General features: G+C 46.7%; 1 protein-coding gene across 2 annotated transcripts; it reads right to left on the reverse strand.

The window, feature by feature from the left end:
• Nucleotides 1–5,948: 5,948 nt before the first annotated feature.
• Nucleotides 5,949–26,644, reverse strand: LOC112457994 (protein artichoke-like). 2 transcript variants are annotated; one of them, XM_025021357.1, is made up of 2 exons: nucleotides 25,877–26,644; nucleotides 5,949–9,931 (listed from the first exon to the last, which is right to left on the reverse strand). In XM_025021357.1, the coding sequence occupies exon 2, from the start codon at nucleotides 9,902–9,904 to the stop codon at nucleotides 7,967–7,969; it is 1,938 nt and encodes a 645-aa protein (XP_024877125.1). In that variant the 5' UTR covers nucleotides 9,905–9,931; nucleotides 25,877–26,644; the 3' UTR covers nucleotides 5,949–7,966. The 2 variants fall into 2 exon arrangements, with proteins under 2 accessions (XP_024877125.1, XP_024877124.1); XM_025021356.1 differs by having other exon boundaries at nucleotides 5,949–9,936.

The following is a 26,644-nucleotide window of genomic DNA, read 5'->3' on the forward strand; positions in this document are numbered from 1 at the left end:
ACAGACCACAAGGATTGTGCAAGAAAACTATGAACTATAAGAAGGAAAGGGGGAGGGTATGAAAGTATATCTAAATAATAAAAGACAAGCAATATCGCATTAGTAAAATGATAAATATTTGAAACTATAAGCCTTTGTTGCATATGTATAGTCAATTGGCACGTTTTTTTACTGAATATAATTTTATTAAACGTTTTGAACATTTTTTTCTTAGCAATGTACGAAATTTTGTATACGTAATTACTTAAAATATTACTTTAAGTATTTTGTGTTCACGCAAAAATCAGACACGAACATCCGAGAGTACACGTGTGCATGCATATATATATATATACATATATATATGTATACGTAGATTTGTATATGTTGTACACACAGGAGAATTGTTCCCAATTTTGCGTTCGTGCTCCACCGAGAGACTCTTTGATTAATCTCGAGTCTATTTTTTTCCCAATAAAAATTATATTAAACATCATTTGCGCATATAATTTTTCAACGTTCAATATTAAACAACTTGCTACGTTAGCGTAACTTTTAATTAAAGTTTCGTTTAAGTAAAGTTCACTTGAAATGTACTGGAGCGTGAGATTTTAACACGTATACTAGCGACTGCGAAGTTTTTAGCTCGAGAAGTCGCTTTAATTTTTAATCGTTCGCGATACAATACAGAAACTCTGTTGATGCTTCTCAATATTTTTATCAAGGAAAATATCGATTTTAAATCGGTCAAAGAATCTCGCTGCGTGGAGCGTAGCCGCAGATTTAGGAACATCCTGTGTACGCGCGTACACATTTTCGTAAGTATAAATCCGTAGCTCATCCTCAGAAAGGTCAGAAGAATTTTTCAAGCGAGAAGCGTGTTAAACGTAGAAGTTCAAAGTGTCTAGACTAGATTACAGTAAGAACTATGAGACGACACACTCTCTTGGTATAGCTACACGAGTCGATCTCTTTATCGGGAGGGTGGGTCTAAGTATGACTACGTTACTAAAAAGTGCGGTGAAACACATGCAATGTACAATGTACCGTCGCTCATCAAAACGCAATGTCTATATCGTGCGTCCAACAAGTTCGTCAACAATTACATGCTTCTCTCGTAATCAAGATTGTAGAAAATATTCATCTTTTCCAAATTCACCCTTAGCGGTAAACGATATCCTTGCTGAGCGAAACCTTTTCCCAAAATGAACCATGCTCCTCGTTATGTGTTGGTAAACAGCATTAAAGAATTCAAACAAAAATAGAATAAATTACGTGAAAACGTTCGTTATTTTAATTAGGAGCTTTCCGCGATAAACGAAATAACACGCGTGCAATTATGGAGCTTTTATAAATTCGTCATTATACGATGCCACACAAATGGAATTTTTAAATCTCAAAATTTATACAAAAGAGATGAAAGTACGAAAGTGAATGTATGAAAACGACAGAACGAAAAGCTAGTTTTAATATAAATATATATTGACAATATAAAAAGTTACAAATGTATCGTTTGTCCAACATCAAAAGAAATTATTTTTCTCTTTTATTTAAATTATTGCATATGTTATATCATTTATTTAAAAAAAAGAAACAAAGGGCACGCTATATCGCGCGTAAGACATTCTATTGAATTATTCCAACTCCAGATATTTTTTAACACATAAAATAAATTATAATACAAAGGAAATTCTTTTCTCCCGATTTTCTTCGTTTCTCCGATCGGCAGGTCGATCAACGTTCCGCCGAGAACGCGAGTCGTTCAGATTTGCTACGGAGATACCGAGGGTGCACGAAGCAAAGTGGTGAAAAGGTACATTGCATTACATCCACGCGACGAGAAAATGGTACTTTGGTCTTCCTCTTTTTTTCAAGCTTGAAAGAACGCAAGGCAGCCGGAGAACACAGGGGGGGAACGTTCGGACGAGGGCGAAGACAGGGGATAAGGACGACACATACGAGCAACACGAATCACATGCCGGTCTTATAACGCAGACGAGCGTGTCCTCGTGCGAGATATTTCCCGTCGGCTTATCTTTATTGTAGCGGCTCATCTAATCTCCTTTATTCCTAGTCCGGGAACGACCCGAGTTCCGCGAGTTCGAGTCGCCGAGGAGGGAATATTTCGGGAACGATCGTATTGCCGTTATGAAACCGGCGCGCGGCGCCGTGAGACGCACACGCATACCACACGCGCACGCACGCACGCACGCACGCATACACGCACGAGGGGAACAAGTAAAAGGGGCACTCGTATATGGACGTTCACGCACGTGAGAGTACGTCGTGATTTATCGGAGTCGAAACGGTTCGGATGCTTCTTTTTACTTTAGCGGGCAACTTTTCCACACAGGCTTACTTCTATATAAATCACGAAGGTGATAATAATAAGATCGTTACAACGTTGAATGCGTACTGCGAGTACGGTGATTTATCGGCCGGCACGTAGGAGCGTCTTGTTAATATCTTAATAAGCTGGTACACCTGTTACCCTTCTTTAATTTACACGGGAATAAACTCGAGAGAGATATTTCCTACGGAGCGAGGGAAAAAAAAGTGTTTTTCGACCGTTCTGACGCCAACATGTTACACGGGCTGTATGTACATACAAAAATAGCCGCCGTGCAGCCAGTGGCACGCCTCAAACGCATCGAATCTCCGAAGTGCGGTTTCGAGGGGGAGAAATGGGGGGACACTCGCGGCTGAGAAGAGGAAGTGGAGGAAGAACGAGGAAGGACAGCTCGCGAGGCCTTTATCCCTCTTTAGGGTGGCATGGTCCCGCCAACCCCTCTCGAAATGAAGCGCCTCTCTCTCTCTCTCTCTCTCTCTTTCTCTCTCCGCCTCCCTCGTCTTCCTCTTAGTCGTTCTCGAGACGAGATGTACGTAGCATGACTAACTACCATGACTAACGAGTCAGGCGAAGTGCCACTGAGGAATCTTGGCTAACCGAGCGAAAGAGAAAGAGAGAGAGAGAGAGAGAGGGTAGGCAAATACTTTCGGATCGAATATTTCGAGCTAACACTCTCGAGGGGTGGTCTTCCCGAATCCTCGAATTCTCGAATTACCTCTATATGTCAGACAGTCAGAAGATGAATAAACGAACAGGCGCTGGATGTGATTAAAGGCGTGAACAGCGAGCGGGGGCGAGGTGTTAAAAATAACGCTTGAACAGTCACGTGTGTTACACGTTACACGAGCCGCGCGTTAGACCAAAGGTTCATATATAATTACTATAGGCTCATATATAATTACTCGTGCGCCTCGGAGTTCTCGGATCTCATATTTCCGACGTTATCTTCATTGCTGTACACGCCCGGAAAATCTAGCCCCCCGGTTCGTCCGGAGGAGTTGAGATTTTATCTACGGTGATTACTTAGAGACCGTGGTTTATAATCGTGATGAAGTGAAGTCTTGGGATTTCTGTACGAAACAAATGTAAATGGAGATGGGCCGATGGAAAGGGTCTTAGTCGTAGCCCGAGCGGCACAGATGTATTGTGGATACTTGCTCACGATTTAAGCTTAATCGCGCGATTTGAATGGCAGAGAGAGAGAGAGAGAGAGAGAGAGAGAGAGAGAGAGAAAGAGAGAGAGAAGGAGAAGGAGAAGGAGACAGAAAGAGGGAACAGGTATAAGATAGAGAAATGGTTGGAGATGAACACCTAATGTCGGTAATCAAAGTTGTAAATTGGATCGGATTTAATTCCCTTCCCCATCCCTGTTCCTTAATGTTCAAGTGACAAAGAAACAAAGAGACGCAACTTATACGTTCAATTAGAATTTTAATCTTCCTGATTATTTCCGTTAAAAATTATTTTAAAAATTAATCCGATATTCATCCAACACAATTTATTAATGATTGAAGATGCAAATTATAATATGCATCAAATTATTTTCATCGACATCTAATATACAAAGTGAATTTTGTAATATTCAAAGTGAATTTTGTAATTACAATACGTAAATTATTTTCACTGACAACCAATATTCGAAGTTAATTTTGTAAGCGTAAAAATAATAAAAAAATTTTCTCGTTAATTGAGAAATATAAAACGTATTTAAATATTTAAGGGTATAATTACACTTTTACAGAAATGTAACGAGGAGAGACGAAATCCATAGATTATATCTCAACACGCGCGCTTTCACGATGTTTGAAATCGATATCATCTGTCTTAAAATTCCAATAAAGCCGAAGGTTCAGAATTTACTGACTTTCCCTTCTCTCTCCCCCCTCTCTCTCTCTCTCTCTCTCTGCCCATCAGTCTTTCTCCCTTTCATTTTCTCTACTCAAGTCCGTCGTAAAACTCTTCGCATAATCAAAGAAGTAGAGTCGGTCGCCGAGTTAAACTACGACGATCGATTGCGCATTCCGCGTCGGAACTTCGAGACTTAGTGAGAGACAGACGACCGACCCGTTTCGGCGGCCGCGCGCCGAAAGCGGGAAGGCTCATGATGCAGGCTCGCTAGGTCAGTGGACCGCACACGGGAAGCACGTTAACAGGATTTTCATTCAAGCCTCTCTCCCTCTTTTTCTTCCTCTTTTACCGAGATTCTCGCTTCGGGGTGGAATGAATTTTTCAGAGCGCCAGGCGGTCCCAGGACGAAGGAAGGCTTACGAGCGGAGCCCGCACACGAGAACATGAGCCCTGAATGTTTCGTTCTAATCGCATTAAAGCTAAACGCTTTCACGGCCCTCGTAAATATAGTTTCGTCGGTTTTTTCCCCCTTTCTCTCTCTCTCTCTCTTCTTTTTTCTTTTTCCGCGCAGCTGAGTAACATCATTTTTTTTAACGGCCGCCCGGTCGCCGTTCGGCGCGAATGAACGTTGATGTGAATCGACGGGGATTGCCGACTATCTGGGAAAACCGTGAACGTTTCGAACGGGAAGAGAACGGCGCTTTCCATACATTTGTTATGATACCACCCGCATATCGAGCGAGAATCTCTCAACACGGTCTCGTTAGAGACTGCGTTACTGCGTAGTTGCGTACCTATCTCAAAAGGAAATTGACTTTCCACGATCTACGAGGAGAGTAACCTTCATTTCACGCAAACAAAATTTTTTTCCAATACTTGCCATTGGTGATATTTCTCAAACTTTATGACACCTAAATTTATGACGTTATTACAACAGCTACGAAATTAATTCCACCCTGATCCATTATTGATGCTCCATCGCCAGATCGATACGCATATAACGCCCCCCCCCCCCCCGTCATTATAACGATAATAATCTGCTCATTTATTTTTGAAAAGTTAATCGTACAGAAGAATACGTCGTGACGCACGAGATTAGGAAAATATTGTCTCGATACACTCTTTTTTTTGACGCTTCAATTTAAAGTTTATCACCTTCTATTCGTTACGAGACTCGCCGAACGAGAACGTTGACGATTTCTAAAAAGCGTCTTTAATCTCTCTCCCTCTCTCTTCCTCTCCCTTTAAATTCTGTCGTTGTGAAAGTTCGAGCTCCCCCGACCAGTAGGAAAATGCGATTCAGTAACGAGACTTAATCTCCGGGTGCTGCAAACTACTACTACTATTACTACTACTACTCACGAAGTTACCTTACAAGCGGATCCAATTAGGAAGTTTTGCATATTCCGTTAGGTCTCGTGGACGCGACGTGCGTTTGGAGGCGTGCGCAAATTAAAAAAAAAAAAAAAGAAGAAAGAAAAACACATATACACAAATAGGTTCTCAGGTTCGTAATCGTGGATTCGCGTAACGATTTCTGCCGTCGTCCGGGGACGTACGCACCGGATGAGTGCACACGTACCTTTATCGGTGCGCAAGACGGAATCGCTACGGCGAATCGCAAGTATGTACAAGCCTGCACGATGATTCCTATAACGGAAACGTACGCACTTTATTCGTACTGCATTGAGTATATTTTCGTATTCAAAACGTAACATCTTTCTTTTCCAAACTTAACATCATAAATTAATAAATAAATATATATATTATATATTTTTTTTATATTTATATTTTTCGTATGTATTTGCTTATGGTTCGTATAAATGTGTCCTTTGTAGTTTATCCCTAAATATATTCGGTGTGTAATGTGCTTACAGAGTAAAGGTCGTAACTATTATTGCTTCAATTTACAATACTTCGTACGAACGAGGGATCCCTCCCTCTGTCGGTCGCAAAAGAAGGAAAGAAGTCGGATTCGCGACTTATAACGTAATTTGTTCCCTTAAGCGTGTCTCGTGTGGAGGAACGTGTTAACGTAATTTTTTCAGCAGACAACTCATCGCTCTTTTATTAATGGCGCTCTCGACTGCAGCTCGAATTTGCAAACTGTGAGCGCCCGAGTATCTGGATACTTGCTCGATTTGAATACGGGAATGAAAGATCAGATATCTAGCAATTGGTCATTTATAATTATAAAAATTATAAATGCTGAGTCAGTTTTATATATAGTTAGCGCTATATCAAAATTTAATTATTCAAATATCCGCCGTTTATTTATTACCCGAATAAAATATTTGTGGAAATTGATGTGTATAAGTAAAAATACTCGTGTGAAGATATTTGGATCCGGATACTCAAATACTTACGGATAAGATTATGCGAATCTCCGAGTCCGAGCTTAAATGAATATTTCGGATATTTGGGTATTCGGAGAGGAGATGAGGGGGGAAGGGGGATAATAGGGATTAATCAACCCCTACAGTGGTTGTGACGTAGCTGACAATAGTTTAGTTGTGAGCCCCGAGTCTGGAACGGACCTTAAGAAGAGTATTAATTTCTAGGTAGCTAGTAATCTCTAGGAGGACCTTTAATCGACTAATCGCGACGCCAGCTTTGATTTGATTTGTCACTACTCGTTCAAACGGATCCGAACAGAACGAACGCTCGCCGGGCAAAATCGGGCCACTGCATTCGCACTGAGCCAGCGGATTTCAAACTCTCGCAATTCTCGCAAAATAAATACGGGCCCTCTCGTGTTTCTCTTTCTCTCTCACGACCCGGCCAGTACAACGCACTCTCGCGCTCCCGCACAATTTACATTCCGAGTCAGATTGTGTTCCCTCAGTGAGAATGCATCCTGGCTCTCTCTCTTTCTCTCGCTCTTTCTCGCACTCTCTCACACTCTCGCGCTCTCTTTCTCTCTGTCTAGCAACGACGCAACTATCTCGGAAGACATTTCATTTTCACTCGTCCACGGTTGGTTCTGTTTGTCCTGGGAGGATAATTTCAGCGTGTCGCGCGCCGTGACCCCACCGGATTCTTACGAGCCAAAAGCACCACCCGTTCTTGTTCGAGCAACAGAATTTCAGATAATCCGCTTTCCCGACGACGATGACGACAACGACGACAGCGATGGTATCGATCATTCTTCCAACGCCAAGTGGAAGGTAATGTCCAGCCGCAATCTCGACGCCACTCTCGCGTCTTACCGCGGTACAAACTGTCCGGAACGCAGGGGACGTCGGTTCTTTTTCCCTTCCATTTTCTCTCTCTCCTTCTCTCTTTTTTCTTTCTCCGTGCCGTCGCGAACGAACATTACCGTTGCTCAAACGTTTAACCGTGCTGAAATGCACCTGCAGTTCGTTGGTCCTTTTATGAGACGTAGCGTGACCGATAACGAAAGTTAACACGGATAGAACCGATGGAATCGTTTCCGTCAAGCGATATCGTACGTCGCGTAAATTTAACGGTCGAACAGCGATCCGGGGCGTGGTGTAAAGCTTTCGTATTTCTCGCGCTATTCTCGCTATTCTCCAGTTCTCAGTCGCACACTCCGGTTCTCTCGTCCTCATTTACACGGCGCAGCGCGCCTCGAGTATCAAGACGCTACGCCGAGGCAATAATCCCGCGACAGTTTCGGATAGTTAAAGGCCCGTGATACGGAGTCGACGGTCGACGGCGTCCGGTTCCGTCTAACAGACTAGACTATCCCCCGGATTCTGCTGATTACCGCCGCAACTGAACCCACCGAACTTACGTATTACGAGATCCCCGACTGTTCAACTCCCCTCATACAAAGACAACGTGCGGTTTCTCGGATAGCGGCGGTGGCGGCGACGGCGGCGGCGACGGCGGTGCCGTTGGCTCGTAGTCGTAATCGTACTCGTAATCGTAACCGTAGTCCAACCGCCGTAGAACGTTCGACCTGGCGGTGGGAGGACTACGGGCGCGATAAAGCGACAGCACTTCCGGCGGCTCGTCCCGCAGATCGGTCACGTCCGCCACCGCGTACACCCCTTCCTCCGCCGAAAGTTGCTTGCCCTGCGACGTCGGCTCGACGGCGTCGCGATGCCCGGGCCGCGCGTACCGCGGCGTCTCGTAGATGTTCGTCTCGCGCGATTGCGGGCTGTAATCCGTCGTCGTCGCCGTCATCGTCGCCGCGACCTTGCCGCGCGGCGAATCGTACGAGATGTCCTCGTTGGTCCTGGCCAACAGTCGGCGGCTGTACGACTCGGCGCTCTTGTCCAGCCCGTTGTCGCTCCTACCGACGTAAACCAGGAACTCGGGACGACTCGGCGCCGCGTACGCCAGCGACCGTCTCTTCCTCTTCGCGCGAGTCAGTCGCGCGATCAGAGTGAGCACGACCGCAGCCGCCAAGAAGCAACCAGCGGCCGAGAGCGATAGATACAAAGGGCTCAGGCGACACCGTAGGGAGCCCTCGGAGAGCGCGATCAGCGCCCTGCCGGCAAACTCCTCGTCGCTGCAGACGATGTCGTGGGTGTCCAACTCGAGCCGCGTCTCGTTCCGCCGCTCCTCCGCGCGGATCACGTTCCACAGCCAGTGCACCGAGCAGTTGCACACCAGAGGATTGCCGCCGACTCGCAGATGCGACAGCCCGTCGACGGGGAACTGCGTCGGCTGCAAGGTCGCCAGGCTGCATCGACGTAGCGAGACCCACTTGAGGTACCGAGCTCCGTAAAGAACTCGCGCCGGCAACTCCCTCAATTCCCGATTGCCGTCCATCGAGATGCGCTCGAGGTTCACGTTGTCAGCAAACGCCCGCGCGTTTACGTTTCCGATCGTGCAGTCGTTCAGCTCCAAGGTCCTCAGCTCGAACAAGTTGCGGAAGGCCACGGCCTCCAAGGATCCGAGGGGATTCGTGCTTAAAACGAGACCCGTCAGAACGTTCAATCTGGCCAGGGCGGCCGTAGGCACGGAAGTCAGATTGTTCCCGGATAAGTCCAGATACAGAAGATCCGGCAGACGATCGAAGGCGACGTCGGCGATGTACCTGATGACGTTGTTCGACAGATTTAGTGAGATCAGCGACGGTAACGACGGCAAGGAATCGCGGTCGAGCCTCAGTATCAAGTTATCCGACAGATCTACGCGCTCGAGGCTCGGCGCCTCAGCCAGATTACTCGTCGGCACTTCCAACAGCGAGTTCTTGTTCAGAATCAGAGTCCGTATCTTGTGCAGGTTCTTTAACAGCTCGTCGCACAGACTCGTGATCGAGTTGTCGCTCAGATCCAGTACTTCCAGCTCGCTGGTGGACTTGAACGCCTGTTCGGATATCTCCGAGATATTGTTGCCGGCCAGATTCAATTCCTTTAAAGACGTCAGTCCGTCAAGGGCGTTCCTCGCCAAAGTGTGGATCATGTTATCGCTGACGTTAAGCGCGATCAGGTTTTGCTGCATGCCGAAATTCGCCAGGCCTAACGTGTGAAGGAGATTCGAGCTCAGGTCGAGGCTCTCCAGATTACCGTAAAAGCCGAAGGTGAGGTGCACGTTGGTCACACGATTGTTCGACAGGTCCAAGTGACGGATCTCCGGGTTCAGCTGGATCGGCACGACCTCGAGGCCGGCGTAGGCGCACGAGACCCGTAGGCTCTCGTCGTCGCATCGGCATCGCGCCGGGCAAAGACCACTAGCCACGACTGTCATCACGGCGGCCATCGCTATCGCGATCGGCAGCGTCGACGGCGACGACGGCCCACGTGATGCCATTCCATATGAACTCCTTTCGGACTGGAACTGCCCTGCGACAGAAACGAATAACGGAAACATTATCAACGGGCTAATAGACATGAGCTAATAGAAAATACGCAGGCAGAATGCGACAACTGTAGATAGACTGACATGCAGCATCAGAAACTTGAGAGAGCGGAAACCGCACGTTATCACAGCGGAAACCACAGTTATCGAAATAATAAAATTAATTGGACAATAAGACTCTCTTATTCGTCTACGTGTGCCTGAAGATTTAGTCTCGAAAAACATTTTAACAGTTTTTAACTATCTACATCTATACGATTTTAAAAATCGGAGAAAATACAGTTGCGAGAATGAGATATCATTCATCGCGATGCGGATTTATCTGATTTTCGTGACATTTACTACACGTATTTATAAAATTACACCTCAAAGTGCGATAGAAATTGCTGCATTACCCGCGCGGTTCCAATTATCCCTTTAATGACCGACAGTTTAATGATATTAACTGCGTGTTAATTTCACATTTCAAAATACTCTATCAAAATTCCACTTCTTCAACCGGAGTGTGATGTGGCACTATCATTACAATCAACGGGGTCACGATAATGCGAAATAATTTAATTGCACGGGCGCTTAAAAGGGCATAAATAAAATCGAAATACGTTAAAGCACGAGAGCACGCACGGTTTCAGCTCTATCCGGGCAATTAGAAAACATTTATTACATCCTATCGTGTTTGTTCGCACAAACGCGGAAACATTCTTCGCGCTTTATACACTATGTACCGCGCGGCGCGATTATACGAACGATATCCCTGTGTATCATGAAGCTGCGGTAAATGTTTCGAATAAAATCCGCCGTTAGCTGAAAGACCTTTGTGAGCCGGGTAAACTCGGCGAAAGCGTAACTACCTTTTACGTTCGCCGGTTTGCCGCACAAGCTCGATGCAAGTTTATTTACGGACACCTGCACGCTCATTCGCGTTCAGATTTCGCGCTGCCTGCATCGCCGGCTCCTCCCGGGACACGTCCGACACGGCGCAGTTTGTACGTCAACGTCTTTTATTCTTTTTTATGTCACGCGGAGGGTAAATAACGCCACCCACTCGTAACAAAAAGAGGAAAATGACAAACTGGCTGCGAAACAGGAGTGAATATTAAATTTGCGTCCCATATACATCCCGAGTAAATTTACTGCGCTCGGCTAATTAAATCGACGACGAATCTCACCGTGTGCGCTCGCTGTTTTCACCTGATGGCGAGACTTTTTTATAGCGTTCTCTGACGTGCTCGACATACGACCGTCCGAGCTCGTCGGCAATCAGGGCAATCCGGTTTTAATACAAATTATCGCAAACTGCCTAAAACGCGTTTGCATATAAAAAATGACATTTTCGATACAGGTGTTTGACGTGATATTAATTTTAAAAAAATTAAATTCCAGATAAAATGACGGCATTCGATATAACTACGTAATCGATGAATGATGCAAATTCTTTAAAAATTGATGAAAATCATTACTGAAAATATTATAATATCGCATTTATCCCTACGTTACAATGTTTTTCTCTTGAAAGTTACATTAAGTACATAATTTTATTATATAACTTTATCATGTATATATTTTTAGTACATTAACAATATTTCTTCATACTGCTTTATACCAATATATATTTTCCTTGTATCACCCTCAGGCGAAGAAATATAGTGAAACTATCCTTCAAAGAAAGTTGGGGGTAACAAGAAAACGATACGTTTGCCAACGGCGCGGTTTATGTCTTAAAGAGCAGAGGGAGGAAGGGAGAAAGAGAGATATGTATAAAGAGCGAGAGAGAGAGAGAGAGAGAGAGAACACGGTGCATCCTTCCTTGGTAAATTTATCCGCAAAACAAGCAATTCGACGAGTTCGTATTTCACGTTAAAACACAGCATGCTTGGTCTATTGCGATAGAATTAAGACCTGGGAAATTTACTAGGCGACAAGATAAACAATGCCGGGGCCATTAATATTTCGTTACAACTCTTACAAAGGTACAATGTTGTAACTTTTGTTCCAAGCATTAGTGAATTTACAACAAATCGAACAATTTAAAAAATATTCTTATATCAGGTAACAAAAAAAAAACAAAAAAATATATATGATTGGGTTTTTTTCTCATAAATACAATTGATATGTACGATTAAATAAAGTAATCTTTAGATCAATAATTATTGAAAAAAGTGCTCTTTACAAATGCATCGTCTACTTTTGTTCATCGTGATGTTTTTTTCAAAACGTAAAGCAAAGCGCTTTCGTATATATATATATATAATCGACTCTGAAATTTCCCTCTAACTCGCGCATAACTCGACCGTCGATTGAAAATCGATACTAGATTAGCCCGTCAAATTAACCGCGAGTGCCTCATATAATGTATGTAGCCCCGTAATCGGACGCAAAAGTAGCTTGTACGCGGAAAACACGGCTCGCGGAGAGTTACACCGGAAACGTTACACACGGCCGCGAACTAAACAACAATTTAGCGATCGTTATCCGTTAACCCGTGCCGTGCCAGAGAGAGAGCACGAATCGAAGGGGGGCTACGCGTGCATCGGAGGGCTGGATATTACGCATTGCGCCAACGATAATTTCGATCGCGAGATTTCTGCCAAGTTTTCTCTCCTCTCCACCGCTGTCCAGAAATTTCACCAATATCCTCGTTTCGGTAAGTGCTTGCCGCGCCCTCCCGTAATTTTTCACGTCTCTTTTTCCACGCTCCGTCAGGGAATAACAAATGGCGCTGATCTCACTGTCATGTATAATGCACAGATTTACAGCATCCCGCGCTATCTGGCACAGCTATACCGTCCAAAGCCGCTACTGCCCCCTCCTCCCATCCCGTCGCGTCCGCAAAAAAATGCAACGGACGTTAACATCCGCGGCAAGTAATATCCCGTGTGGCGGCGCGCGTCATTTTCTCCGGGAAATCGGGCGCCCCTTTTTTTTCCTATACCTCGCAACGGGCGCGCCGGGATAGGGGCGTTTTTCGGCTCCGGGAATATCGCCGAGAGGAAGAAAGTTGTGAAAGAGGGTGAAACGAGATCGACATGAAAAGAAGGGATGGGGCATAAAGAGGACGGGGAGGGAAAAAGGGAGAAGACGGAACTTGATTGCGCGGGGATATTCGAGCGAGGATATCTTGCCCCGCGGTAAAACTGACATCGCCTTGATAAACAACGCTTGTCTACGACCGCCGGGATGATAAGAGCAAAGCCCGGGAATTAGCTCAAGTATCGCAACTTAGTATCTAGGTCAACGGGAAGTTTTTATTTCGCTCTATCTGGCAACTCGTTGAGGATTTACATTTACGAGACTAACTATAATCTAGTTCTGTGCATCGTAAGTTTCGCGTAAGCTCCAACCAACGAACGGTTAAGTACCTTTGAAGCTATCCCTTAACGGTGCGCTACAGCGATGAAATATTTAGTGCAGTATCAAAGATCGGTAATTGTTTCTAAAGCTACGGCGGATACCTATCGTCGAGATAATCTTGTTGCGAGAAGTGAGATTGTGTTATTAAGGGCAGTTCATGGCGTACCGATGAGCTGTGTGTTTAGAAGGATAGTTTATATCGATGAAGGAAAAAGATAAATTGTTCATGATTATGATATTAATTGAGAGTCTTATTTTTCTCCATCTATGCATGAACCTGCAGATCAATGTGCAATCTTGTGTTAAAGATCATAAATAATTACATATTATTACATATAATATTATAACATATATTGTATGTAATTAAAATATAAATATTTTATATGCTTTATATGTATAAAAGACTCTTACAATAATACAAGCTAATTAAATTTATTTATAGAATCTCGGGAAACCTATACGAATAATGATCAATTTAAAAAAAAACACTGTAGCTGTATATCTAATATATAGCTGTAAGACTCTTTTGAAATTGATTATCATTCGTATAGTTTTCCGAGATTCAATAAATAAATTTAATTATCTTGTATTGTTGCAGCATCTCTCATCATATATACGATCTTCATATGTCGTTTTATTTAGATATAGTTTTGGAGTGTACGCGTATCATTACCGTCGATATCTTATTACTGGCTGCAATTTACGCGCTACGTGATATTTTCGCGCAAAGAATTCATAAATAATGTTCGCGCATAATTTGCACGACGTGTTTGTAACGAGCTCGCGTGGCACAATCGCGATATGCGAGCGGAATTAAAAGACTTCATATTCCGATATATGTATATATACGCGATATTTCTCGTCCCGGTATAAATTGTGCGGCGCGGCGGTGTAATCCCGGCTGAAAAATTAATAGGTATAGTCTGCAGCACAGTTTAATTCTCGGTTGTGTGGAAGGAGAAGCGTCGGCATTCTTAAGATAGCTTAGTTAAGATCGCACGTTTATCGGCCAAAGGAAAACGTAAATAATAAATAAGACGACGGTTCCTCCCCTCGTCGCGACAGATGACGAAATTTGCCCGGACATGCATAATACATGTGGAAATGGCATCGAGCGTAGTAGCTAGGCAGCCGCGGGTGACTTCTTGTCTATAATAGAATCTGCGCGCGTTCGCCCGATTCTACGCCGCATAAAGCAAAGAAGTCTCGGATAACGTACAACAGGCCAAGTCATTCAATTTACCGAATCCTCTTTCACCCCTGCCCTCGTTTCACCCCCCCTCCCCCCCAGAACCCGTTCTCGTTCTCGATTCTCTCGATCCAACTCCGACTGAAGACGAGCCAAAGTCATACCAAACTTGGCTAACCACCGAATAAACGACCGAGCTACAACCTCTCTAGCGAGGAGCACAAACCACGCGCGAGCTATAATTTTACGATTTACCTATCGTATCGCTATAATACGCCATGCCACGAAGATAATGCAATTCCGTGATAATGCAATTAGTAAATCACATGTGTGAAATGAAACTTTTCCGTCGAATATCGTTATTAATTTACTATTCTCCCCTTCGGGAAATTAATTCTGAAAATTATGTATATGAAAAGGTTAATTAATTTTGTCATTTGTTTATTCAAGCGACAAATTTAGCTTGAAAAGTTAAGCAAATTAAGTTGCACGTTTATTGTAAGAACCACCGAGAAATTTTAAAAAATGGTAATTAAACTTTCCCCCTCTCTCTCTCTCTCTCTCTCTATTGCTTTCTCTCTTATACACTGTATCCATCCCAAATTAAAAGTGGTGACATTACGAGGCTACGTATAATTAATTTAATTGCTCCGGACGGAGCGACACTGCACACACGTCCACTGCAACGAAGGCAGCGCGGTAAGAATTACTTGCCGTTATAAATATTCGAGGACGGTAATTAAAACCGTGCCCCCACGGGTACTAACAGTAGCAGATCAAACGTTAATATCACCGACGCGCGTTCCACGCGCGAGGTATCCCGAAATTAAACCAAGCTACGCTCTAAACGAATTGCACGAATCGCTGCATTGAAATGCTAATTCAATTAGTTCTTCGGGTTTAAAAACTTGGCGGTACCACACGTGCGGGAGTGCGGACCGCCGTGCCGAAACGGCTAATTGGATTAGCATATTAATGCGCGAAATCGGAAAATTCGTTAAGCTGAAAGTTTGCTCTAGCTCCGGCCGAGTCTCTTCTCGCCTTAATGAATAGTCCTTTCTCTCTCTCTCTCTCTTTCTCTCTCTTCCTTTTCGAGGCGCGATGCAGTTGCCGGGCATAAATTACGAGGCAAACGGTGGGGACTGGACCCGTATACACGCCTCCTGTTTAATTTATGCATTTCTTGACCCATATCAGCGAACCCGGTTTCCTACCTGTTGGTCCGCGTCCGGCCTGCCACCTGTTCGAAAGGAATCCTCCTCTCGTTCTCTCTCTTTCTCTCTCTCCCCGGCGAGGAACGAAAAAAATGCCTAGACATTTACATTACTTAACAGACGGTCGACGCGACGGCCGGGATCTTCGAATCCTGCTCGTTATATTCCCGGTCTGAGAAATGACGCTCAAGGATTTAACGCCGTTTAACGATACCGGCAGGCTATCAATTATTCTCGCTTCACCGTGTGCGCCCACCTTTCCCTGATGTAGCGTCCATCCGGGACAGCTGTCGTTCGCTACGATCCGGTTCATATCCCGCACCGGCGGCGCAACGCCGGGAGGGATCGGGAGATGGATATGTGGTGTTCGTGGACGGCGACGGCAACTTAAGACAGCTGGCAATCAACGTTCGAACCGAACATCCTAACATATATAGGGGAGAAAGTTTTGGATCAGTATCGATAGAGCGATATCTGCCGATCAAGGGTATCACGATGAAACTTTCGTGAAAAACGAGACACAGCGCCCGTTCCCCCCCCCCCCCCCGTTCGTGAAACGCTACTCTCAGGTTTATCGTGAAATTTTCTCTCGCTAGCCTCGAAACCTCGCCTCTTTCTTCGGCCGTGGAAAATTATGCAAATTGGAGGAAGGATTCGTTTTTCGCGTGCTCGAGCAGAGGAGGGAGTCTCGAGCGAAGGAGGATTTGAATCGGAATGACGATCGCGGAGAGAGGACCGAGTTATATCCAGGGTAAGTACGTGGAGGATTAATGCGGTGGCTACTAGCGTCCGGTTCGTATTTCCATCGAGGGGGAGATGGCACTCGAACGGTCATCGAGCACGTCGAAACGATTTTAACCCTCCCGGTCTTCTCGGGGCGCGCGGTCGTAGCCCGTGTATCCGCTCGAGTAAAATATTGCTTCACGCGGAGGTCGTGGCGACACAGAAAGGAAAGAGGAAGGAAAACGAAGGTTCAAAGGGGAAAAAGAGAGAGGGAGCGAGAAAGAGAACTCACTCGGTCGGGTACACGCCGAGGCACGAGGGAAGCGAGTGGGAAAAAGCCCTCTGCAATTGCAATCCGGACAAATATCCGGAGCCGAGACGAACGACGAACGAACAAAGAGAAGCGCGAGAGAGAGAGAAAGAGAAAGAGAGAGGGAACGCGCGCGAGGGAGCGAGAGAGAGGAGAAGAAAGGGATGAAGGGCGGGTGGCGTGAAAGGCGGAAAGGAAACAGAAAGAAGAGGCTGAGAGAGAGAAAGAGAGAGAGAGAAAGAGGTTCTGGTAGTGGTGCAGAAATTGTTCGGGCTACTGCGAAACGAAACGAAACGAAACGAAACGCTTCTCCCGCCGCTCCTATATATATGCGGCAGTCGATAAACCGCGCCTGCGTAGCTCAAACACACGGAGGGCTACCCCCATCGTAGTACGACGGAGGCTTAGGGGGCTGCCTGCACGCATACCTTCGCTCCTCGGCGGGCGCGCGCGAGCGCAGGGGTGTGGATTAAAGATATTAAAGATACCCAGACCGTATACACCACGTCCGTCTGTCCGTCCGTCCATCTGTTCATTCGCCCCGTCCGTATTTCCATCTCGGTTGTACGTAAACGAGCACTTTGGCCGCTATTTCTTCTCCTCCCTCCTCCCTCCCTCTCCCTCATGGTTTTCTCGTTCATCCTGCTGTCGCAGGATGCGCGTTTTCAGTGCCTGCCTACCGCTCTTCCTTCCTTTCCCTTGTCCGCCCGCGACGTTTCCGCTGCGACGAAAAAAGATTCGAATTTCTAAAGTTAAATCGTGTCGCCGCTCGCGCGACTCCGCTTTAGAGGGGGGCCGCTTTCGGTATCCCGGGAGCCCAAGATTACCTATACCCGGAGCTGGAGCTCTTAAGAAACGGTGTTATTAGGATTGAACGATTGTGCGGCGGGCCGTGTTTCCCTCGGTGCTGCACGTATATATACATTGTACTCCCCACGTTGCACCCACGCCATCGTTAGACCCCGACGTTACCCACTTTATCTCGCGCCGCTTTTACCGCACCCGGTTCATCAGTTACGACCTTCCTGACTCCTCGCTTGCTTTTTCTCAATGAATGAATGCTAACATACCACGCGCAACGCTCGCTGACTCTCTTTTTCTTTCTTCATTCGTTGGAAAAAAAACCGAACACCTCGATTCTAAATTGCTCCGCGCGTTGAATGGCGCCGTCTCTTCGCCGGAGATGTTCGATTGTTCCAAATTTAAAAGAGACCAGCTTGGCGACGCCGCGGGAATGCTCCGGCAATATATAGCACGACGCGGCGCGTCTCGCGCCGTTCGATTCCGCCGTCAGAGATATTGAAATGCTCTTCGGGGATCGTATGTTACACATACCGCTTCTTTCAATCGTACCCACGGACGAATACGTAGTCGTCGTCGCCGTCGTCGTCATCTTATTTCAACGTTCCGCGCTTTCAGCGACCGCGTTTCTCATAAAATCCCCTCGGGCTTCATAAAAATCGTCCGCCGATAAATCACGAATGAAATTCCACGAACGTGTATAACGCGCGTCTCATTCTGATACCCGACGCGATTCGCTCGGGCTTTCCAGCGAATTACGGTCAGCAGAGAGAGAGAGGATTAATCGTTTAAGTCTCTCGGCGTTGTCAACGCACAGTGTCTCTGTGCATCTCATATTTACGCCCTTCCGCGTGCAGCGGAGATATGAAACTAACTGAACCGCGCACTTTCATCTACGCGCGCATTCCTCGGTCGGAGTGACGCCTGACACTGTCCTTCCAGCCTCTCTTTCTTCAAGTTACACAGAAAAAAAAGAAGTGTCAAATGAAGACTTATACACTCGTATATGCGCAAGATAGGTATAATCTTGAAATGAGATATATATTGCGTTAAACGAAAAAACTTGCTTGAATAAAGTACGTCATTTGTACATATAGTTATAACAAAAATAACAAGTTTAAATTCTTATAAGAAGATTATAGATTGTTAAGTTTTAATTCGACACTTTTTTTTCTATACAGTGAAGATTACCGAATAATTTCATAACAGCGACATTAACTCGCGAAAATTCGCGGGACGATCAAATTAAATGGCTTAATTCAATCTATTTTCCCACAAATGTACTTTCATTTCCGCGAATCGCCTGGTAATGCGAAAAACCTCTCCCTGTTCAAAACTTCGTCCCCGGTTTCCGTACGTATTTGCATATTAACGTCGGTACACCGGTATAATCTGATTTATATGTTGCGGTCAATACGGAATTAACCTCAGGTAAATCCAATACAATACTCGGCGTGTTCATTACGTGTATATAGAATTTACGGAATGTCACGCATTTCCTATTAATTGTGAATTCAACTTGTCGAATTTAGGCCGAAGTTTCCTTCGGTGGAAAATCCAATTGAAGGATAGCTCTAACTTCTTTTCGTTTTATTAACATTAAATCTCTTGACCTTTAACCATCGAACAAACATTTTATTCGAACAATTAAATAATAAAGAGTCGTATCTACTTGAGACTTCTCCGAAGCTGAAGTACTCAATATCTGAATGTAAAATGTTTCGGTCGATTAGTAATTACTGAATGCGAGATATTCAATAAACCTATCAACTTTTCTGCTAAAAGGGAATAAATTGGAAAACCGTCAGATAATTTATAAGACAGAAAAAAGTGGACGATTTTTGATACATCTTGTACATTTATACGAGGAATGTATGTACATTAAAACATTATCTTGTTGAATGAAACCATCAGAAAGAGAGAGAGAGAGAGAGAGAGGGAGGGAGATCGACAGCAAATCGATCGCGGAATATAGATAAATACGGACGATAGCGTCTACAGATGGAAAGCTCGATAGTTCTAATTTACGATACGTGAAATATCAACGTGCTCGGCATGTCAACGCCCGGGCTATGTATTCTCGTAATTCCGCATCGATGAAGCCGCAGAAATATCGGTCGGACATATTAAAACATCCCCCATCTGTTCGTTCTAGGTCGCCTCTGTTCTGTACCGATAACTATCGGTTATTTCCTCCACCTGTCCCTCATCCGAAGTTACCGTTTATTTGAGTTGCGAAAATATAATCGAATTCGCTGTACCTCCGTGTGTACGTATCTCGAGTAACCGTTTAAGAAAGGAAAACGCTTGTTAAACGTTTCATTTTTACATAACGTTAAAGAATTAATCACGCTTCGCGCGCGCAAAGTAAAAAACTATAGTTTTCGAGCCTCTCTTCTCGTTTTTTTTTTCTCTAATTCTTCAAAGAGCGGGGATGTCCGAAGTGCGCGTTCGCCGCACGTTAATTTATTCACGGGTGTGTCTGGCGAGGCCATATTTAACGGCCAAGATAATAACGACGCGACGTCCAGCTTCGAACGAAAAGCACAGCGGCGTAGTCGCGCTAACAATATTAAGCCTGTTTAGTCGTACGTTCCAGTACGTCGGCCAGCCGCTTCCCTTCCTGTCCTTTCTCTGCCACGTTTCCGGTTTTCCAGAGAGTAACGACCTACTCTCGGTGCGCGCTTCCAGCTTTTCCACGCGGGATTATGACGTTACCTGACAAGGAGACGTCCCAGATCCAATTACGGTTGTATCGAGGCGAATAGTCTCGCCAAAATAATAATAAATCTCGGCCCTCGCGCGCGCAATCGTGGATGTTACATACTCGTCGTTTCGGCTCCGAGCGCGGCAAGTTAACATCGTCCAATTACATAATTGAGAGAAAACGGGCCTCGCAGGACGATCGATCAAATCCAGGCAATTAGCCCATTTCTTTCTTGCTTCCCGTCCGTCCGCTTTTCCCGTTTGCGACGAAAACACGACTACCCTCCCCGGCGCCCCGGCATTCGACATCGACGGGGGAAAGGGCGGAAAGGCCTTCCTCTTTTCGCCACAGAACGAGACACGTGAAGGGGAAGATTCGACGACTCGAATGACAGGCGCACCTTGAGCCGGCAGCGCTCGCGGTCACGGATAATCCACAACGATTACGTCTCTCGCTCTTCAGGCTGCGTGGTTCTCACGGCCCTCCCCCTCCTCTACCCAAATGATATCCTCTAATGATCTTTTCACTTTCGTGTGTTTGCGCTCGCGGTATAGATCGTCGGATGGTATAGACGGTTTAATCAACGGAGATACCGTTGATTACCGGAGAGAGTTCCGACGCGTTCATTCCTTTCTCCAATCTCGCCAATGATGTCCGCGCCGGTAAGTAATCATATTGTTCCAGCGCCAGCGCGCCAAGTGCGTGCCGCAATTCGTTCGCCGTGGTTTCACTCGATTATTGCGACGGACGGCCGAGACAAAAGAAATCCTCCTCAAGTGAGCTCCCTGAACCGTGACCTACCACCCAAAAAGGGTGGAACGAGGAACGAGAGAGCCGTAAACAAAGGCGGCCGGCAAACAATACCGGCTACAAGAGCAAACACGATATCCGCCCTTCACAGAGCGCCGCGCATAAAACTGAAGTGCAAGGTACAAGTTCACCGGGAGAGGAGCCCCTTCCCCCCTTTCTCTCTTTCTCTCCTACCTCTCTCTCTCTCTCTCGATTCCGCAAAATTTAAGCCGCAAGGGGGATGTGTATCTGTGGGAAGTAACGGTGCGAGACACCCCGGACGTTTAACGCATGTGTACGTTTTATACGGCAAGTTTCGCTATAAATCACCTCGTTTCACCGGCTAAGTGTGCACCGTCGTCCGCGAGCGCGGGCGAACTACTTCGTAACCAGAGATAAGTGGCTACCGGGAAATCTGTCATGCTCCGTAAGTGGCACGTCACGTCGCTCCCGCAACAATATAACGTTGATAATTCAGAATCCATGACGAATGATCGTTTCGGTACGCGCTAATAATAAAGAAATAAACGCGGAGGGGACCTAGATCTCAAGAATCGAAGATTGAATCTAATTTTCGTCTTGTTAGTCTGGAAAGCACTATTATTACAATCCGCTATCTCTGGCACTCCGCAGGGGGAGCCAAAATGCTCTTTGTATGACGTCTAAGTGACGCTGTCCTTTGTGCCAGCCGGCTAAATGAGTTAGTCCACCCAGAGGACACCCTTAATCTTCATCTCAAATCACATCCTCTATCGTCACTGGAATAATAATTATCCCGGAACAATAACTGGCAGCGCGAGACACGTGCGCGGACGGAAATACGTTACAAATTATCTCATTTGACAAATAAATATTGTCGCGACCGTGTCGACTTCAATCCCGACTGGCATTTTTTATCAACAGCGCGACGAAGAAATTCACTTCTTTCGTCGCACGATGTATACGTTACAAGGGTGTAAACGACATTCGCGAAAGTTCGGTGCCCCTGTATTTCCTCATCGATCGGCGTGTTAAAAAATATCGCTTTTCCGGGGCGCGGGCGAGGCGGGCGGGAAGAAGGCTCTATCGAAACACTTCTCCGCGTGCGAGTGGCGTGCATGAGAGGTAATACAGATTCGATAAGTCGCCGCAGACGTTTTACGAGCGAAATGGAAAACGCACTCTCCGGCATCGGGCGATCTACCCCTCGCGACTCTCGACGGTTACCATCGCGCCGCGCCGGGGTGGAAGCGCTTTGCATTTCCGATGTTTTTTCGGATAGAGAATCGAGGCGACGCGACGACGGAGGCGAGGGAAGGATGGACTTTAAAGAAGCGACGAAACACAGCTGCGAGCGAGCCCAACCTCGAAGGAGCGATTCGACCGTAGGGATAAAGCGGTTACCCGGCTATACCGTCGTCTCACCCTGCCGCCGCTGAAACCGTGAGAGATGGGTATCTCTGAAAATAGGATTGGTGCGGCACACGCATTGTGCCGAGGACAGTTCTCTCTCCGCCTCCGTGTCTTTTCGCCCGTGCGCCCTAGCTCTCCTGGCCTCTCCTCGTATTTATAGCCTTCGCCTTTTCCATCCGTTCTTCGCGCGCGCCCCTTACGCTCCCGCGGCTCTTAATTCGACCGCTCCGTAGAATACGCTTTTCTCCGAGCGTCGGGTCGCGTCGGGGAGAGAGGGAGGGTAATCCAGCGAGTACGCGACGGGCGAATGCATCGGACCTGGCGTGTGTGCAGCGAGGGACGCCAGGTGCGTCCTGATTTATCACGACCGCTGGAAGTTGACTGGAGGGCGACCGGGAGGGCGGACTGGTTACCGCCGTCGCCGCCACCGCCGCCGCCGTTGCTGAAGCTGGGTGCCGCCTGCTGTGGATCTCTACCCGATCGCTTTGTGGCTTATTAAAATTTCTTTTAGGACGACCCGCGTCCTAAAAGTCTCCTAACGCCTGACGGCGACGTCGATTACATATGCGTGCGCGTAGTTGCCGTGTCGAGCTTTTTACGGCTTCGTTTATTACCGGCGCACTCTCTCTCTCTCTTTCTTTCTTTCTCCATTTCTTCCTCTTTCCCGTCGCCTACTCGCGTAGGCGTGTGCGCACGAATGGATTGACGAACGTGTCGTATTACGAGCTCGAGAGCGGGGAACACTGGCCGAGCTCTGCGGCACTCCTCTACGGGCGAGACGATGTAAATACTATCTGTAATTCCCGCGTCATTTACGCCCGGTGAGCTTTATGGGCCGCTTTATTATTGGAGAGCGAAGCTCTCGCCATGGCACTTGGCGCGGTTATTGTTACGCTGGAAAGGCACGAAATGGGAGAACGTTCGAAGAGGGAGAGGAATGCGAGAGTGCGTATGGGTTTAATATCTCTCGTGCATATCGCAGAATTTACGATTGGATTTGACGTAAGCCCGGCGCGTAGCGCCAAGTATAAGCAAGATTTACAGTTTACTTAATGACTCGCGCCGTAACCGGCACACGGATCCCGGATCGGCATGCCCGCCGTTTTTGCGCGGAGCCGCCGCGCCGCGCGTCTAACGCGGTTCAGATGTTCCCACGCTAGGCAAGCAGGTGTTGTGGCGAAACCGACGATTAATTATCCGCATCCCATTTAATAGTAGTACGGATGGGTCGATTAATCACGCTACGGCGACTGTTATAACAGATAAAAAGTTTCGTATCCCCGGGAATGCGATCTAAAACGTTTAAATTGATTTTTGATAGATCGCGGCGCGACACGCGAGGGTTGTCGGCAATGTGTGTGTGTTATAAGGAATATTTAAAATAGATCATAAAATGTCCGTGACACAAGTATGTTCTCTGTATATTCGACTTGGAATTTCCTGGCTCGACTAACAAATTTGTTCTCTAAATAAAACGGAAAAGAAACTGTTCAGTTGATTTAAGATTTGTTTTAATATTCAAATATCGCTGGTCTTACATCGTTATAATACATTCGCGTATGAATAATATTTTACGAACAAAATCTCCACATAACTCGAACTCTGAAAAATTGTGCTACATTTTATAAACGTATTTGTGCGTAACATATGCGATCTACAATTTATGTGGCACGAGATATTAACACTCGAACACTGTGTAGAGCATTGTATAGATTTCTTGAGCGAGATCACAAATCACCGCGAGCGGCGATACGGTTTTACGACCGCGACAAATCATCCGTTATGAAACTGAATAAGTTTCCAAATATACACACAAAAGTTCGTCGGCGCGAGTACACGACTACACGCGTTATTAAACGTCGAGATATCCCCGGCGAAGTGAAATATCCGAACGGATCGGATGAGTCGCTTGGGCGCGGGCGGGCGGGCCGCTTCTCGCGCGTAGGCATGTGGAAGTAATTACGATGTATTAACCGCCGTAATTCTCCTTTGCAAACTCCGAGTCATTAAACGACCCCTCGAGAAGAGGAAAAGTAACTCCCCGCCTCCGAAGGAACGTCAAAATTTAATACCGTCGGGAGACGTACGTGCTAACGCGTACTTAATATCCGCGCGATATATAAGCCGGCGGTTATTAAACTTGGAGAATATTTCGGGGGCCACACTTCTCCCATCGCATCGGCTGGCTGGAAAAACAACAGCGTCCGCTGGAAACGAGAGGCCCAGAGGGGTGCATTTCATTACAAGCTCATTCGGCCTCGGCAGCTCGAACTCGTTGGGGATTAGGGATATCCGCGGTATCGGATAATTAATTATGATGCCAAAGCGCCAGCGGGCGTAAGAAAGCACCGTAATATATTTACTAGCTGAGACGTGGGAGATTTAATTTGTTTAACGAGTCTCGGAATCGCGATTCTACGATTACGTGCTTGTTATCGACTTTTGCGGATGAGCCTTCTCCGCTGTATCTCGCTTTGCGGCAAGCTCCCCTTTCCGCCGCGCTTCTTTCAAGAAGTGTTCGTAATATCTTGCGCGTACATTTGTAAAATAGAGAGAAAATCCCGCCGCTTCCGCGTAACAGTATTATATTAGTAAGAACGCAGCAGATGAGCTCGGCATTGAAATTATTAAGTAGCAAAGTGTGTTATTTAGTATGCTAGACTGTTTCAAATTCGATAATGGTACAGTAATAGTTATTCGAGAAGAGACATATAATATAAAGCGTATTTTGAGCGGTATCATCAATTAGTAAAAATAGCAACTCTGAAGACTCAATATTTTCAATTTGATTTCATCGTTCTAAATGCGTGCCCGACGCGAACGACGGAGTCGCGCGGGAGAATTTAATAGAAACAGCTTAAAAGAAAAAGCTAAGTGGCTTTGGAGAATAAGAGTGCGCGTGATGGCTCTAAAAGTCACTCGCGGCTCCCGCCGTGCGCGTTTAATGAAAGATTTATTTCATCGCACGTTTCGTAAATTTGTAAGGCAAGTCAGGGCTCCTCCGTAAATCAAGCTCGCAGCTCGGAGGTCTATATAAAAGAGCACCGTGTATAAACACGGAGGGCGATTTAACGCCGAGTCGATGAAGCCCTATTTTAAGGGCAACGCGCAGTACGCGCACCAAAGAGAATGCATATTTAATCAGTCTACCGGACGCGATACGTCCCGCGATAGCGGCGTGCGCCGAGGCGCACAACCGGTAAACAGCTGACCCGAGAAATCCCGTGAACCAAGAGCCCCCGCTTCGGCAAGCATCGCACACCGCACTCCGCACGCTTCCAGCTGACTTATCGCACGGGGCGGCGGGCGCGCGTGGTGATGTGCTGTGCTGTGACTCACGGTCGGGAACCGGGAACCGGCGCGCGGCGGGCTCGTGTCGTGTGTTTTAGGGGGGCGGTTTCGAGGGTTAGAGCGGGTGGAACGAGCATAGAGTGTGGGTGGTACTTACACCGAGCGAGGCCAAGTGTCGGTGCGTCTCCTCGGACCTGTGCACATCGACCCGCACCACCGCGGATCGCCACCGCGTATGTACTCCGTGCTTCTCCGCCGCGCCGTACTCCGGTCACCCCGCGACCCGCGGACACCGATGAGCAGCCTGTCCAGTCGGTCCAGTGGTAGACATCCGCCGACGATCAGACGGCGGCACACACGCGCGCACCGCGGCGCGCCGTGCAGCCCGGACCGGGACTAACGAGACTCTCCCGAATCGCCGGATCGCCGCCGATCCACGTGACTCGCCATGAAGGCACCTGCTCGGATCGGCGGGACGTGAATGACGTGATCCGCCTGCACTATCGCCGGTATCGCCAGCGCGTTTCGCCCGTGTCCCATCAATCGCGAGACGCGAACGGTTCCGGGTTCCGGTCGCGCGCGTATACGTTGCGTGGACGACAGAGGACAAACCGCGGAGGAAGAAAAAAGTTAAGGAGGCGCCTCGGCGGGTGAAGGGAACGCGGAGGCGACAAGCGTGGAGAGGGAGACGATAAACGAAGATGACCGATGACGGAAAAACGAAGGTAGAGACGAAATCGGGATTAGATCTTAGAGACGGAGTGAGAGAGAGAGAGAGGGGAAGGGAAAAAGGGAGGGACAGAGAGAAAGAGAGAAAGAGGAAAGGAGAGAGAAAAAACGAAAGAACGCGGTTCGCTCCCGGAGATTTCGAACTGCACTGCGAACGGGGGAACCACAGTCCTTACTGAGCCGAAGTTTGACTACG

This window comes from Temnothorax curvispinosus, unplaced genomic scaffold (genome assembly GCF_003070985.1).
Source record: "Temnothorax curvispinosus isolate PA1 unplaced genomic scaffold, ASM307098v1 QBEX01008587.1, whole genome shotgun sequence".
Taxonomy (NCBI): Eukaryota; Metazoa; Arthropoda; class Insecta; order Hymenoptera; family Formicidae; genus Temnothorax; species Temnothorax curvispinosus.